General features: G+C 33.6%; 1 protein-coding gene across 15 annotated transcripts in view; it reads left to right on the top strand.

The window, feature by feature from the left end:
• The window catches only part of ZNF644 (zinc finger protein 644), a 124990-nt gene that overhangs the window by 90455 nt on the left and 18291 nt on the right, over positions 1-16244 (top strand). For all 15 annotated transcript variants that reach the window (XM_059926114.1, XM_059926131.1, XM_059926175.1 and 12 more), the window contains 2 exons: positions 11723-14763; positions 14947-15552. In XM_059926114.1, coding sequence (XP_059782097.1) covers positions 11723-14763; positions 14947-15552 — 3647 coding nt within the window. The remainder of the gene's footprint in view (positions 1-11722; positions 14764-14946; positions 15553-16244) is intronic.

The raw sequence follows: 16244 nt of genomic DNA, 5'->3' as shown, positions 1-16244 counted from the left end.
AAAACTAAAAATAGAACTACCATACGACCCAGCAATCCCACTACTGGGCATATACTCTGAGAAAACCATAGTTCAAAAAGAGTCATGTACCAAAATGTTAATTGAAGCTCTATTGACAATAGCCAGGACATGGAAGCAACCTAAGTGTCCATCATCAGATGAATGTATAAAGAAGATGTGGCACATATATACAATGGAATATTACTCAGCCATAAAAAGAAATGAAATGGAGGTATTTGTGGTGAGGTGGATGGAGTTAGAGTCTGTCATACAGAGTGAAGTAAGTCAGAAAGAGAAAAGCAAATACTGTTTGCTAGCACATATATATGGAATCTAAGGGGAAAAAAAAAAAAGGTCATGAAGAACCTAGTGGCAAGACGGGAATAAAGACACAGACCTACTAGAGAATGGACGTGAGGATATGGGGAGGAGGAGGGGTAAGATGTGACAGGGTGAGAGAGTGGCATGGACATATATACACTACCAAATGTAAAATAGATAGCTAGTGGGAAGCAGCCGCATAGCACAGGGAGATCAGCTCGGTGCTTTTTGACCACCTAGAGGGGTGGGATAGGGAGGGTGGGAGGGAGGGAGACGCAAGAGGGAAGAGATATGGGAACATATGTATAACTGATTCACTTTGTTATAAAGCAGAAACTAACACACCATTGTAAAGCAATTATACTCCAATAAAGATGTTAAAAACAAAATATGAATGCCTTTTTCTTAATATATGAACTTTTCACATTTATTCTGAATAAATTTATTCTGAATACTGATATGTTTGGACTTTTTTCTGCTTTCTTATTTTTATTTTCTCTTTGCTTTGTTCCATTGTTGTTACTTTTTATATTGGATCAATTTTTTTCCATTTTTTAATTCTATAGATTTGAAATTATATATCTTATTTCACTATTTTAGTTGGTTATCCTTAACATTTTAATACATTTTAAAAATATTTTCTTTTGATCATTTTCCAGTAGTCAAAACTCCCATGTTGAAATCTTTTGGGGATCTTATTTCCCATATTATTAACTAGCAGGGCACTCAAGTGCAGGCCAGGAGTCCATCTATGGTCCACTTCTGGACCATAGATAAGCAAAATTGATAAACCATTAGCCAGACTCATCAAGAGAAAAGTCAAGTCACTCTGACAAGTCTGACAAGTCACTCTGATCCAGCATGATTATCCTGAACAAAAAAGAATACTTGCTTCTCATTTTATAGGAATCCTTTTTGAACAATTGTCAACAGTTACTAGATTTAGTTGCATGTTTTACTAGTTTAATTGCTCACTAATGTTTATTGATTCTTCTTCACGTATTCTTTTCTGTCTATGCCTGAATATCTCCTTGAGTAATTCTCTCATCTGTAGGTGATAAACATTTGGAATCCTTGTTTGTCCAATGATGTCTATATTTTGTTGTTATACTTGAATGCTAGTTTAGCTAGTTATAGAATTCTAGGTTAAAAAGTATTTTCACATCTTTCACCATGATACTGGCAAAAATTGTAAGAATATGGGGAAACAGACATTGTTATACATTGGAGGTAGACATGCATATTGATAGAGATTTGGGGAAATGATTTGAAAATGTATATTAAACTAAAAAAATTCACATGCAACTTTAAAGGATCTACATTATCAGAATAAAAACATGACTATAGGGCTGTCTATACAAGGATATTTATTGTAGCATGTGTATAATATAATACCATTTCTGTGAAGGTAAGCACAAAACAAATACATATGTATATATGTTTGTATGAATAAGAAAAAGGAGTAGTAGGATACACCAGACTATTACATTGGTAATTGAAGTGGGATAGAGTGGGAAAGGTAGAGGAGATTGCAACAAATATGTTCTACTTATGTAATTTTTTCCAATAAATTTGATTTTTAAAAATGTTCCCTCAAAAGCCTGATGACACTACTGATGATGAATTGTGTATCCTTGTTCCTTTGTAGATAGTCTTGGTTTTGTTTTTGTTTTTGTTTTTTCTGGAAATGAGTAGAATTCTTCCTTTTATTCTTAGAGTTCTAAAATTTCCCCCAGGACTTCTCAAGTGACATGTCTTTTTCTTCATCCTGCTGAGCACTCATTGAATGCTATTATTCTGAAGATTTTTGTGCTTCTTGAGTTCTGAAATTTTTTTCTATTGTGTCCTCTTCCCCGTTCCCCTGGTTTCTTCTATAATTTCTACTCATTATAATTTGTGGGTCTAGACTTTGTGTCTCTTTTCTGTTATTTTTTTTAATGCTCTTCCTACTCCCTTGTAAAAAAATCTTTCTATTGGAAGAATACCTCATTTCATCAGCTTTATTCACTCTGTTCTTCACCTCACCTGTTGAGAGTTGTTTTTGTTCTTTGGGTTTTTTATTTCAAAGTTGTCAGCCTCCGGCTACTGTACTTCTTTATTTAAAACACAATAGTTTATAGAATCTGAGGATATTAAGTATATTTACTTTCTCTTTTTATTCTTCTAGTGGTTAACCTTCTAATTTTAACAGACATTTAAATTTATATTTCAATCACTATTAATAAGTATTCATAACCTTGTTGTTGTAAAATACACTTAGCACGCGAATTTCAGATCCCTTCACACACACAACCTTCTGGGAAAATTTTTCTGAAGTGATAGGTAAGTGGTAAACTTGCACATTGTGTGCCCTCAACCTGAATGTAGTGTAATTTGTCTTTGAATAGGATTATATCAATATAGTCAAAGTAATTTTAACTCCAAACTTTGAAATTATTGCTCCATTGATGTCTTGACGGTCTAAAGTCTGATGCTATTCTGATTCCTATTCTTTTGTATAAAACCTGTTTTTAGTTCTTTTGTTTATTTGTTTTATTTGAGATTGTGGTCTCCTTTCTTTCCAGAGCCCTTGTCTATAACTGTTCAAATTTATGGTTTTATTTGTCTACATAGGTCTCTCACTTCTAGTCCTTCTACTTTCATTTCGTTGGCATTTTACGAGAGAGAAAGATAAATTCATGTCCTTGATATTCTGAAAGGGATCAGGAACTCTTAGAAACTCTTAAATCCTGAGTGGCCACTTCACGTCTTTTTTCCTTAGAGCACTGGGTCATGCACTGTAATTCCCCTCTTTATTGCTTATTGAATAGTAAAGCCCTGCCTTATCCCCACAAGAGTGGTATTGTTCTAGCACCAGCAACTCTTAAGATATGCTTCTTCCTATGGCTCTTTAGCTTCTGCTCATTTATCCTGTTTTTTATACCCTGGGAGTGGTGTAAGTTCTCAGGTATCTCCTCCCAGAATACATTTCTGCTTGTAAAGGAGGATCTCCATTATCATTAGGAGCAGTGCACAAATTCAGTGTCATCATTCTGTACATGAAGCAAGTTAATGGCAAGGGTCATGGGGAATGAACACTTAATGAGTAATTACTAAATAACAGGCCCTTTGCTACATGTTTTATGTACATTGTCTTATTTAATCCTTACAATCCTATAAGAAGGTTCCACTCTTATTTTATTGATGAAGCAACTTGAAGTTGAAGGAAAGTGGAGTAACTTTGTCCTAATAAGCTAGACGTTGTGGAGCTATTTCTCAAACCCAGGCAGGTCTGCCTCCAAAGAGTGATTGTCTTGGCACTGCACTATAAAATTTATCTAAAACCCTCTCTTTTCTGTGAGGCTTTTCTTAGCCATGGTATTTTATAGGACCTTCTACTTCCTCTGAACTGTAGACTGTATAATTCATATTACTCACTGGGGAAATAATGTATTGCTTTTTATTCATAGCAGTTTTTTATACTTATGTGTCCTATATAGTCTTCCTCATATAGCAGTACAGTTTAAAAAAAAAAAAAACTACCAACAATACCATTTGGATAGTTAGCGTTATGAATAATTAAATTTTTCCATGAAATATCTCAATTTTAAATATGCTTCAGTCACCTTTTATAAAACGGTAATGTGCTATTGATAACATTTTGGTTTTATGTATTTGCTAATATGGAAACCATACATTCTGTCTCTCATGGTTCAAAATTGCTATTCTTGACCATGACCTCAGTCTCTCTCCATATGAGTAAACCTGAAGAAAATTCTTTTTTTTCGGCCACTCCCCACGGCTTGCAGGATTTCAGTTCCCCCACCAGGGATTGAACCCAGGCCAGGGCAGTGAGAGCACGGAATCCGAACCACTAAACCACCAAGGAACTCTACATTTGATTATCAATAAGTACTTGCATTTTCTAAATATAATGTAGTGTTTTCTGTAACATTTTGGTGAAATTTTGTAATTACTTAAATTCACAATAAATAAATGCTTCTGGTTTTTTAATTAAAACTCCAGAATTGAACATGCAGTAAGTAAAAACTTGTTAGGTCAAATGTAAAATCAGAAAAAAAGCAGTGGCTGGTTTGTGATTCGCCTTTACAAAAATATATTCTTTCTTATTTTTTAAGGGCAGTGATATGAGAGAGGTGCATACTTTGTTTTAAGGAAAGCAAATTTCTTATATTTGAATTTTTTACCATCCTAAATGAAGATAATTATAGAGTAGTGATTACCTTGGAATATTTTTCTCAGAAGATCATTGGAATTTTGTAGGCTGATTTTAGAGAAAGGAAAGAAGAAAAGTTGAGTAAATGGTAATATCAGTAAGAGAATTCATGTTTAATAAATATATTATTTTATAAAAATAAAACTTCTGGTTTTTTTTTTGTTTTTCTAGTTCTCAATGAAAGTGTCCCACTTTCCCATCTAAACATATATAAATTTGAATTTACTTAATAGAGTTTAAATGTATAATATAGATGAAAGGTTAATTACAGAATTACAGAATTTTTTGTATGTGATCTGAACCCCCTTTCAATAAAATAAAATTGTAATTTAGGGAAATAATTTATTCTCCAGATGTGAGAATGTTCTTGTTTACTTCCCATTAGACCATAAACAATTTTGTGTTTCCTAAATATGATTAATTAATATATGATTGGCAAATGAATTAATGGAACTTTTATAATGAGAATTTTACCGTAACCATTAAGATCTACAAAAGTTTTTTTTTTTAAATACATACAGTTGAATATGTGAAGCTCTGAATTTGAAAGAGTTATCAAAATTGTTTGAGTGTAGAAAGAAACCAGCATAACATTTCTTATGTTCCAGGCTGTATATTAAGGCACAAATTATCTCTTCAACTGTTGTAAGGAATTCTTTCAAAGCCACAATGGTTTGCATTTGCAGTCATGTCACTAACTTTGATGTGCTTATTCTAGTGGACCTTGATCCTATGGAATCGCATATGTCTGGGGCAGAAGTTACATCAGCAGCACTTAGAACATTGTAAATTTTTGAGTTCTTGAACAAATTCCTAGCCTTCCCTGAATAACCACTAGGCAAAAAGACATCTGACATTGATACTGATTCTCTACTCAAAAATTTCCTTTCTCGTATTCCTTGTTTCTTGCTGATTATTGTCAAGGGTATAGGCACAGTAATGTTTTAATCGTGAATTTCTCTTTGCCCGTAAGAATTATTTCTTCTCTGAAGCAGTTCATTCCATATGCATATATAATATTTATCTTACCACTTTGGGTATTATTATCTCTATTTTCACTTCTAATATAATTATATGTTTTGTCTTCCTAGGACTTCTAACACTTGCACTTCTTTTGCACTTATTGGATGTGGTGGGTTAATAAATATCTCAGAATTAAGCAGAAACAGCAAACTCATCATAAACTGAAGAACACAAAGACCCAAAGTAAAATAATAATTTATGGCAGTTTAATACTCTTTTGGTGGAGGGCAGAGTTGACACAGTACCTCTGTAGTGTGGAATTGACACATTTTTGACTCATGTTAATTATAAAATTGTGATCAAAAGTTTGATTGGTTTGAAAGTCATATGAAGGAAGTTATCACTCATTTTAATTTTTAAAAAGACATGAATTGTTCTTGTTGGAGCTATGTGCATATGTGTGTCATTTACCCTGTCAAAACTGAGATGGTCACTTATCTTGTTCTGACTATATGAAAGCATAAACAACATAACAGTCAGTCATTCCGTGCTGAATATGACTTAGCACTCTCCTTTGGTTGCAGCTGCAGTTTATTACCTTGCCTCTTCCAATTGCAAAGTTCTTCATTAGGAAATTAACCTTTTATTAATAAATGTCCATTTGTTTTTCTACTACTGTTGCTTCTCATTATTACATGATTTTGCCAGGTTGTTAAAGTTATGCCTTTGTGGGCCCCTTCTTTTATCCTCCTTGCATTACCTGCTTCAGTTTACCATATAGCAGCTTCTTGAGATGCGTCAAACTATGTGTAGTATTTAGTGTATTTTTCAACAAGAATCACTTTGTGTTATTACGTTATTTATGAGCTAGTACCTTACTGTTTGTAACATCTTTCTATTAAATAATGAGGATAATACATGGCATCAGGAACAAAACTATTAAACAAGTTCAATGTAATTTGGTGGTAGGTGGTACAATTAGATCATTAGTTTGTCATGGCAGTGCTACATGCTGCTGGCAAGAAAACATTATGTTCCCGATATTTTTTATTTTTGGTGTTGCCAATAGAAAAAACCTCTGTACATAGAGTTTTCGAGATGCATATAGCTCTGTGACCTCAGTGTGTTAGTCATTTAGTGCCATATTTCATTGTTCAAGAATCAGCTTATCAAATATTACAACTAAAGGATTATTTCAGGTAATTTTGAATTTAGAGAATATTTTTAAAGTTCAGTAGTATAAATTTAACTTCTGTTTTTAGCTCATTATTTCAAATAATGTTAATAGTGTAATAACCAAACATTAAACATACCTAGTACATATGAGAAAGGACCTTACAAATCATCTTATCCAATCTCCAGTGCTGTATTTCCTTCTACAGTGTTCTGACAAATAGTCCAACCTGCTGAGCCATTCAGTTCACTCTTGTGTAAGACAACCCATTGAAATGCTGAATGGTTCCTGTTTCTAGTTTTTCTTAATCTTGAGATAAAATCCACATCTTTATGATTCAGACATATTGATTATATGTTTTTTCTTCTGTATGCCAAACCTTCAAACATTTAAAAATTGTTAATTGCATTGGCTAATTGTTGGATTAAACTTGCCAGGTTTTCTCTTCATTCTTCATGTTATATGCTGGGTACCCTTACGAATGTTCAGTATTTTTTTAGAGTTTCCTGTCAATGTGACATACAGCTTAGGATACTACCTGGATGGTATCGTTATATATGGTATACTCTGTCTTCACTTGCATTGTATGCTAGGTGAGACAGGTATATATATTTGTACATTGTGTATAGTATATATATGCTTAAATACTGAAGTAATTTTAGATGTAATATTTCAGATAATTAAGATTTTTTTTGCAATTAGAATGACAGTTGTGAATGGTTTTCTCTTCTTGACCCAATCTCAAAATATGACTAACTGAAGTTGTCATGTGTTTTCAAGGATAATTTAAATGAACATGGGGTTTGTGAAAATCTGACAGATCCTAACTGTATCTCAGCTAGTGGGCAACATTATAATTTATTTATAGCTATGCAATATAGTTATTAATGAACTAATGTAGAGTGAGGGCAAATTGTACTATATTTTTTGTGAAATTATACTACATGACAGAGGTTGGCATTATGTAATAAGTACCCACAAAATATTAACCTACTTGCAATAAATACAATTAATAATGTACATAAAAGAATGAAATTAAGCTAATTTTCTATCAGAAAAGAATTATTCATGAACAGGAAGTGGACAGCATAGATTTGGTGACAGGAAGGTTGTATCTAATCTGAATTACTGAGTGACCTAGGAAGCTTGCTCACAGGGATTACAGAATAATTATGTTAATATGCAATTATCACCTCATTTCTTCTGTAGTAACCTCAAGATGTAGTGTGGTGAGGGTGTTATAGCAAGTGCTGATAGTTTGCAAAAATACTGATGTTTGAGATTTCTGAGACAATAAGTCTAGCTTGAGGCATATAAGTGATGATCTGTCATCTTGAAGACAGATCTGACCTTTGTACTTTTTTTTAATGCTCACAGTATATAACTACAGGCAGTTATAGCTGTAGAACTCATTATGATTTTCCAGGACCTGAAATATGTTTTATGTAGATTTAAATTCCATTTGCAGCTTTTTATGAAGTATGTGAATTTTTTTAAAGAACATTTTAAAATTCAGTTAAAAGAAAAATTGTGGTTATGTGATTACATGGAGGAGGACACAGTGATAGTATCTAAACATTTAATAAAAAGATCCTGATTGATACAGCAATTTCATTGAAATTTAGAGAGGCCAAACAATATAACATTAATTTGTTTATTTTAATTCATTAGTTTCTCCTTTTTAAACTTAATGAATAATGCCTACCTTCAAATATGCCCCTTCCTTTGTTATATTAACATAACCTAGTATTTATGACTCTGTTATATATATTTAACTATGTAAAGGTGGTTGAAAAAACTATTTGAGACAGTGTGAAATTAGCTTATAGGTCAAATGCTTTCTTGCCTGGATACTCCATAAGCATCCTGAATGTAGGGAAATAATTTTTGATGTCAAAATTCTGGGTCAGTGCAACACATTTTGATGATCCATTGTTCTATATTGTATCTCAATGCAATAGCTCTGAGTCTTGGATACTGTTAAGAAAAAATGTATCTTGAACATTTTCATTTATAGAAATATATTCTGAAAATTAAGCCAGGAGAATTTTTTATTGTTGCTAAAATACTAGCTTACTGATTCAATTTCTTGTAGCATATTTTTAAACTGATGCAGTATATTTTTAATATTAATGTGCTAATAAGAAAAAATTTTTCTGAAAAAGAATAACTCCTCTATTTTTGAGCAGAGATAGTCAATTTGGAGGCAAGTAAGGTGTATTTCACTATGTAGATGTAAAGGAAAACTTTGACTGTTAAAGACCTCATTTTATATTTTCACAATATTTAATTTGATCTTCTGTTTTTCTTTTTACTACATGTGCTTTGTATATTTAAAAATCTGTTATTCTTTCTATGTTTTTGAGCAAAACCCTTTGATATCTTCAAACTTTGAACTTATGGAAGGCTCTTATAAAGCCATTCTGGTAATGAGGATGCAATCTCCAAGCTGACATGATATTCTCATAGTTTGTCACCCTGCTGTTCAGGGGGTACCAATGAAGTTGCTTTAAATGGGAAGCGTCTGTTCCATCTCTGAACCTCTAACACCAGAACAGATGGGTGGAACATGGAACATGGAAGGTTTTACCTCTGAGGTGGTAACAGTGAAGCCACTCATTAACACTGAATTTACCACTTCGTTAGCAACGTTGCTTCCTGTTGAGAAAAGCTAATATAGGCTTTCAGATTGAGCATATATTTGTCTACCTCTGTGAATATAATAAGTAGGAAAAGAAAGTAAATGTTTTCAGGCTAGTTTTTAAAAAAAAATCTGTCATCCATTTCTGATTTATGAGGTTGTTCCTATTTGGGCATTTTACTTTTTCTACCTAATTTAATAAGAAATGTCAGGAACGGGTAATAGTATAGCATCAAGGTTTACTTTTCTTTTCATTGGCGTTTGCACACTCCTTCCTAACACATGTTTATGTGCTGCCCATTTTTAACTTCTCTGTATGTGATGTAGAGACTCCTGCTGGGTGCTGCATTAGCACCATTTTGGAGTGATATCATTGAATATGATGTTATTTGAAGTCTATTTTTATTTCTGTGGAAATTTGCCAATCTCAAAACAGAATTCTAAGACCTATGACAGGCAGAAAAATAATTGTTGGCATAAATAATAATGCCAAAGAAGGATATTTATAATATTTACTTGTAATATTTGTTGTATTAAGGAACACATCTTGTGGAAAGAATAAGATCATATTATAAGTGCTGCTCTAAGTTGTGAAAAAAGAAGAAAATAATTAGAAGCAATTCTTTTATTCTTTAACTGGATTTAATGTTTTACAAATTATGTACTTGGTACCATAAAAGATATTAGAAATAATGAACTTTATTGCAAATGTTTTAATTTCTAAATAACAATTATAAATTCCTGCTGTTCTAAAATGATATTACTTGTTATACAAATTTAAAATACTGTAAAAGAAAAATGGAAGACTTTATTCTTTATCTGAGAGCAGGAACGATGTTTGTCATGTTCCCTACTGATTCCCTGCTACTAGAGCAGTGCCTGGCACATAGAAAGGGCTCAGTAAACATTTGGAGAATGAATAAACTGTACTTGATACTATGTATGAAAGGAAAAGAAATATGGAATTTTATGTCAGTACTTCGAATAATTAAATACATGGGGTTGCCAAATAGCGGGTTCTTTAAATCACACTTGAGGATTATTGGATATTTTGAAGGCGTTGCTAAAACTGCTGAGTTAAGAAATCAGAACCATGATGGAATTTGCATTATTTGAATGAGATATCCGAATTTCATAGGAAGAAAACTGTTTTTCTTCTTATACTTTAGGAATTTTTGTTTTGATTTTGCAGTTGTGTTTTTATTCATTCACCACATTAGTCCTTTATTTCAACAAATATTGCCTGAGCACTTATGCCAAGCATCCTGTTAGGTTCTAGAAGTATGAAGGTGACTAGGTCACTATCCCTGCCCTCAAAGAGCTTACATTCTTCCAAGAAGATAGGCAACTCCTGTATAATGTGGCCATTCCTAAGAGCAAAATAAGAACAGGGTACAAGGAAACTCTTCATAGTAGGGGCAATAATTATAGCCATGGTATGTATGTCTTCCAAACTTTCAGAAGTCTCCTTTCCTTTTAAAATATCCTGCTGTCTTCTCATAACAATTAAATATATTATCAAAAATGCCTAGAAAAACATTGTCCACATTTTATATGAAATAAACTAAAAACTTAACATATATTTATGATGTTTCAGAGTAGAGTAAAAATTTTTAGGTTATTGCAATAGACTGTCAGATCATAAATAGGATAACTGCCTGTAGGGAATGCCTAGAATTTGGGGATCCAGGTTATGAAAGTTTAAAGAAACATGGAACTTCATTAATTTTAACTTTACTAATTTAGAATGAAGGATACTTTATATAAGCAATGAATGAAACCCAGTGAATAAAACATTTTTTTAATTAGTTGAATTTGAGGAGAATGTGAAACACTGAGAGCAAAGCAGTCTTATTTTAAATAAAAAATACTGTTTCATACATTAGCCATTGATGTTGATAGCACATTGTACATTCAAGTAAGCTTCTTTACTGACTGGTATTTTGTTACCTTCCTCTGGGAATGGACTTTTAAGTGACAAAACTTACTTTTCTGCAGTATTCAACAATTTACATTATTCTCCAGTGTAGAGTGTCCCCTAATAAATCTACTTAAGTGAGATAATTTTCTTTTTATTAGCAATCTGCATATGAGATTTTAGAGTTTTTTCAGTCTGTAGCATATTCATTTATATTGTGTATGTCTGTGTGTGTTTATGTTACTTTGCCCTACATTTTGTATATACGCAGTTTTGGGTTGTTGCCTAGCACAAAGGAAGAATTAACCTCTGCAACCCTTTAAAAATCTTCCAGTTTTTTAAAGTGTTTCTTCATCCTTAAAAAAATTATTGGGATCTTAGTATAAAAAGTAGAATTAAGCTACTAAAAATGTGTACTTTTAACTCGCCATACATTCTAATAATATTCTTTCTTTCATGCAAATCTAAATTCTTTTTTCCATTTTCTAGACTAAATGTGTTAAATGGGCTTGCCAACAATATGGATGACTTGAAGATAAACACCGATATTACTGGTGCTAAAGAAGAACTCCTAGATGACGACAGTTTTATCTCAGACAAAGAGAGTGGAGTTCATAAACCAAAAGATTGTCAAACATCATTTCAGAAAAACAATACATTCACTCTGCCTGAAGAACTGTCAAAGGACAAATCTGAAAACGCCTTAAGTGGAGGCCAGTCTACTCTATTTATACATGCTGGTGCTCCTACTGTTTCTAGTGAAAACTTTATCTTGCCTAAAGGAGCTGCTGTTAATGGACCAGTTTCACACTCCTCCTTAACTAAGACTTCCAATATGAATAAAGGCAGTGTTTCATTAACCACTGGACAGCCTGTGGATCAGCCAACGACAGAATCTTGTTCAACTTTGAAGGTGGCAGCTGATCTTCAGCTCTCTACACCACAGAAAGCAAGTCAACACCAAGTTTTATTTTTGTTATCAGATGTAGCACATGCTAAGAATCCAACCCATTCCATTAAAAAACTACCTACCTCTGCTTCAATTGGTTGTGACATTCAGAATTCAGTAGGGAGTAGTATAAAGTCAGATAGCACTTTAATAAATCAAGTAGAGGTGGGTGAGGATAGTGAAGATTTATTGGTAAAAGATGATTGTGTCAGTACATTAACAGGAATTTCCTCAGGTACAGATGAATTTAGGTCAGAAAATGATACAAACTGGGATCCCCAAAAAGAGTTCATTCAGTTTCTTATGACGAATGAAGACACAGTGGATAAAGCTCCAGTTCACTCAAAAGTAGGTCTAGAAAAAAAGAGAAAGCGAAAAATGGATGTAAGCAAGATAACTCGTTATACTGAGGATTGCTTTAATGATTCTAACTGTGTACCCAATAAATCAAAAATGCTAGAAGTAGACTTTATGGAACAGAATGAAGAACTGCAAGCAATAGACTCACAGAAATATGCATTATCAAAAGTGAAACCTGAATCAACCGATGAAGACTTGGAATCTGTGGATACTTTCCAACATCTAATTTATAACCCAGATAAGTGCAGAGAAGACAGTTCACCTGTTCATACTGGCACTTTTCTTTCAAATACCTTAAAAAAGAAATGTGAAGAAAGTGATTCCGAGTCACCTGCTACTTTCAGCACCGAAGAGCCATCATTCTACCCCTGTACAAAGTGCAATGTGAATTTTAGGGAGAAAAAGCATCTCCACAGGCATATGATGTATCATTTAGATGGGAATAGTCACTTTCGACATCTCAACGTCCCAAGGCCATATGCTTGTAGAGAATGTGGACGGACATTTCGAGATCGGAACTCGCTACTAAAGCATATGATTATTCACCAAGAAAGAAGACAGAAATTGATGGAGGAAATTCGTGAATTGAAAGAACTTCAGGATGAAGGAAGAAGTGCACGATTACAATGCCCTCAGTGTGTGTTTGGTACCAATTGCCCTAAAACATTTGTGCAACATGCTAAAACCCATGAAAAAGATAAAAGGTACTACTGCTGTGAAGAGTGTAACTTTATGGCAGTGACAGAAAATGAATTGGAATGCCATCGAGGAATTGCCCATGGAGCAGTGGTAAAATGCCCTATTGTCAGTTCTGATGTAGCCCAGAGAAAAACGCAAAAAAAGACTTTCATGAAGGACCCCATTATAGGATCATCCAAAAAATCAGCTACCTATATATGTAAGATGTGTCCTTTTACTACTTCAGCCAGGAGTATTTTAAAAAAACACATGGAGTACTTGCATTCATCATCATGCATTGATTCATTTGGCAGTCCTCTTGGACTTGATAAAAGAAAAAGCGACATAATCGAAGAACCTATAGATACTGATAGTCCTAAACCATTAACTAAACAACAGTCAACAACATTTCCAAAGAACTCTGCTTTAAAACAAGATGTAAAGCGAACATTTGGATCATCCTCACAATCAAGTAATTTTTCAAAATTCCATAAGCGGCCACACAGAATACAAAAAGCTCGGAAAAGCATTGCCCAGTCAGGTGTAAATGTGTGCAATCAAAACAATTCTCCTCACAAGACTGTTACGATTAAAAGCAGCATTGACCAAAAACCTAAGTATTTCCATCAGGCAGCAAAAGAAAAATCTAATGCCAAGGCAAATAGCAACTATTTATATAGACATAAATATGAAAACTACAGGATGATCAAAAAATCAGGTGAATCATATCCTCTGCATTTCAAAAAAGAGGAAGCTAGTTCGTTGAATTCTTTACATCTGTTTTCATCATCAAGTAATTCTCACAACAATAGTTTTATTTCAGACCCTCATAACTCTGATACCAAAAGGCCAGAAAGCTTCAGAGACCACAGGCGTGTAGCTGTAAAGAGAGTAGGTAAGGAATCTAAGAAACAAAGTTCTGTTGGAGGAGAAGACTTGGATAGCTATCCAGATTTCTTGCATAAAATGACCGTTGTTGTTCTGCAAAAACTTAATTCTGCCGAAAAGAAAGATAGCTATGAAACAGAAGATGAAAGTTCCTGGGACAATGTTGAGCTAGGTGACTACACTACACAAACTATAGAAGATGAAACCTATAATGATATTAATCAAGAACATGTAAACCTATTCCCTCTATTTAAAAGCAAGGTGGAAGGTCAAGAGCCTGGAGAAAATGCTACACTTAGTTATGATCAAAACGATGGCTTTTATTTTGAATATTATGAAGATGCTGGAACTAATAACTTTTTGCATGAGATTCATGATCCTCAGCATTTAGAAAATGCAGAAACTTCATTGTCAAAGCATAGTTCTGTTTTTCACTGGACTGATTTGTCTCTTGAGAAGAAATCGTGTCCTTACTGCCCAGCAACATTTGAAACAGGCGTTGGGTTGTCAAATCATGTCCGGGGACATCTTCACAGAGCAGGATTAAGCTATGAAGCCCGTCATGTTGTATCACCAGAACAAATAGCCACAAGTGACAAAATGCAACATTTCAAAAGAACTGGCACAGGAACACCTGTTAAGCGAGTTAGAAAAGGTAAGTTTTCATGCAGATAATTTGGGCTAATATGTCCATATTCGAATTCAAAGGATTTGAAGGTTTTGCTCAAATTTGGCCTTTATTAGAATCACATAATTTCATATTTCAGAGTTAATTTGTTTTAAGGTGGTCAATTTATGAAAAATTCTGATGTTACTCTTAAAAAATTTATTTTTTTAGCTATAGAGAAGTCTGAAACCACTTCTGAACACACTTGTCAGCTCTGTGGTGGTTGGTTTGATACTAAAATTGGATTATCAAATCATGTTAGAGGCCACCTGAAAAGACTTGGAAAGACCAAGTGGGATGCTCACAAATCTCCAATCTGTGTTCTGAATGAGATGATGCAAAATGAAGAAAAATATGAAAAAATCTTAAAGGCATTGAACAGTCGTCGTATTATTCCTAGACCATTTGTAGCTCAAAAACTTGCATCAAGTGATGACTTTCTATCTCAAAATGTTATACCTCTTGAAGCATACCATAATGGCCTAAAGACTGAAGCTTTATCAGTGTCTGCATCAGAGGAAGAAGGGCTGAGTTTCTTAAATGAATATGATGAAACAAAGCCAGAACTGCCTAGTGGAAAAAAGAATCAGTCTCTTACACTGATAGAACTGCTTAAAAATAAAAGGATGGGAGAAGAAAAGAATTCTTCTATTTCTCCTCAAAAGATCCATAATCAAACTGCAAGAAAGAGATTTGTTCAGAAATGTGTTCTTCCACTAAATGAAGATAGTCCATTGATGTATCAACCACAAAAAATGGACTTCACTATGCACTCAGGTAAGAGAACATTTATGACTATCTTACATAATTTAAACACAGTTAATGTTTACCTTAGTGGAATATGTGTCAAAAATACTTTTTCAGAATCCTTTTATTTAAGCTGCTTTTTTGCAGAGCAGAGATTGGTTATAGTGTTATTTCTATATAAATCATCAGTTGATGTTCATCGGCACTGAATTCTCTGTGCCTCATCTCTTGGTCACAATGCAAGGTGAGAACAAAAGCAAAAACAAAAAGCTGATCTGTAAAAATAAAATTTGTCACGGACGGGGGATGGTTCTTTGGATGGGAGGTTGATGTTGTTTAGAAGCATAGTGTTACTAAAAAGGCCGTCATATTTTTGCCAGTGCTCCAAAGTGATACTATTTTCAAGATTTTAGTTGTCGGTTTTCCTACTGCTTGGGTAAAACAAAACAGACTCTTTAAACTGAATGGATTGGTGTCTGTTGTGTGTTGTGATTAACCCAAAGAAGTTTCTCCCTCTCCAATTCCTCATTGTATTGTGGGATAGTTTGGTTTTGGAGGACTGTTGTGAGGATAAAACATTTGTTTGGGGTTTTAGATTTTACTATAGTGTTCTAATAGAACAAAACAGATGGTTTAGCTTAGTGGTTATGCACCCATAGTTTTTCCTTTTCAAAGGAGTATTTTGTATGTATTGGCAAATGATGTGGCAGATAAAAAGTTGC

Source organism: Balaenoptera ricei, chromosome 1 (genome assembly GCF_028023285.1).
Source record: "Balaenoptera ricei isolate mBalRic1 chromosome 1, mBalRic1.hap2, whole genome shotgun sequence".
NCBI lineage: Eukaryota > Metazoa > Chordata > Mammalia > Artiodactyla > Balaenopteridae > Balaenoptera > Balaenoptera ricei.
This window is presented reverse-complemented; position numbering and strand designations above follow the sequence as displayed.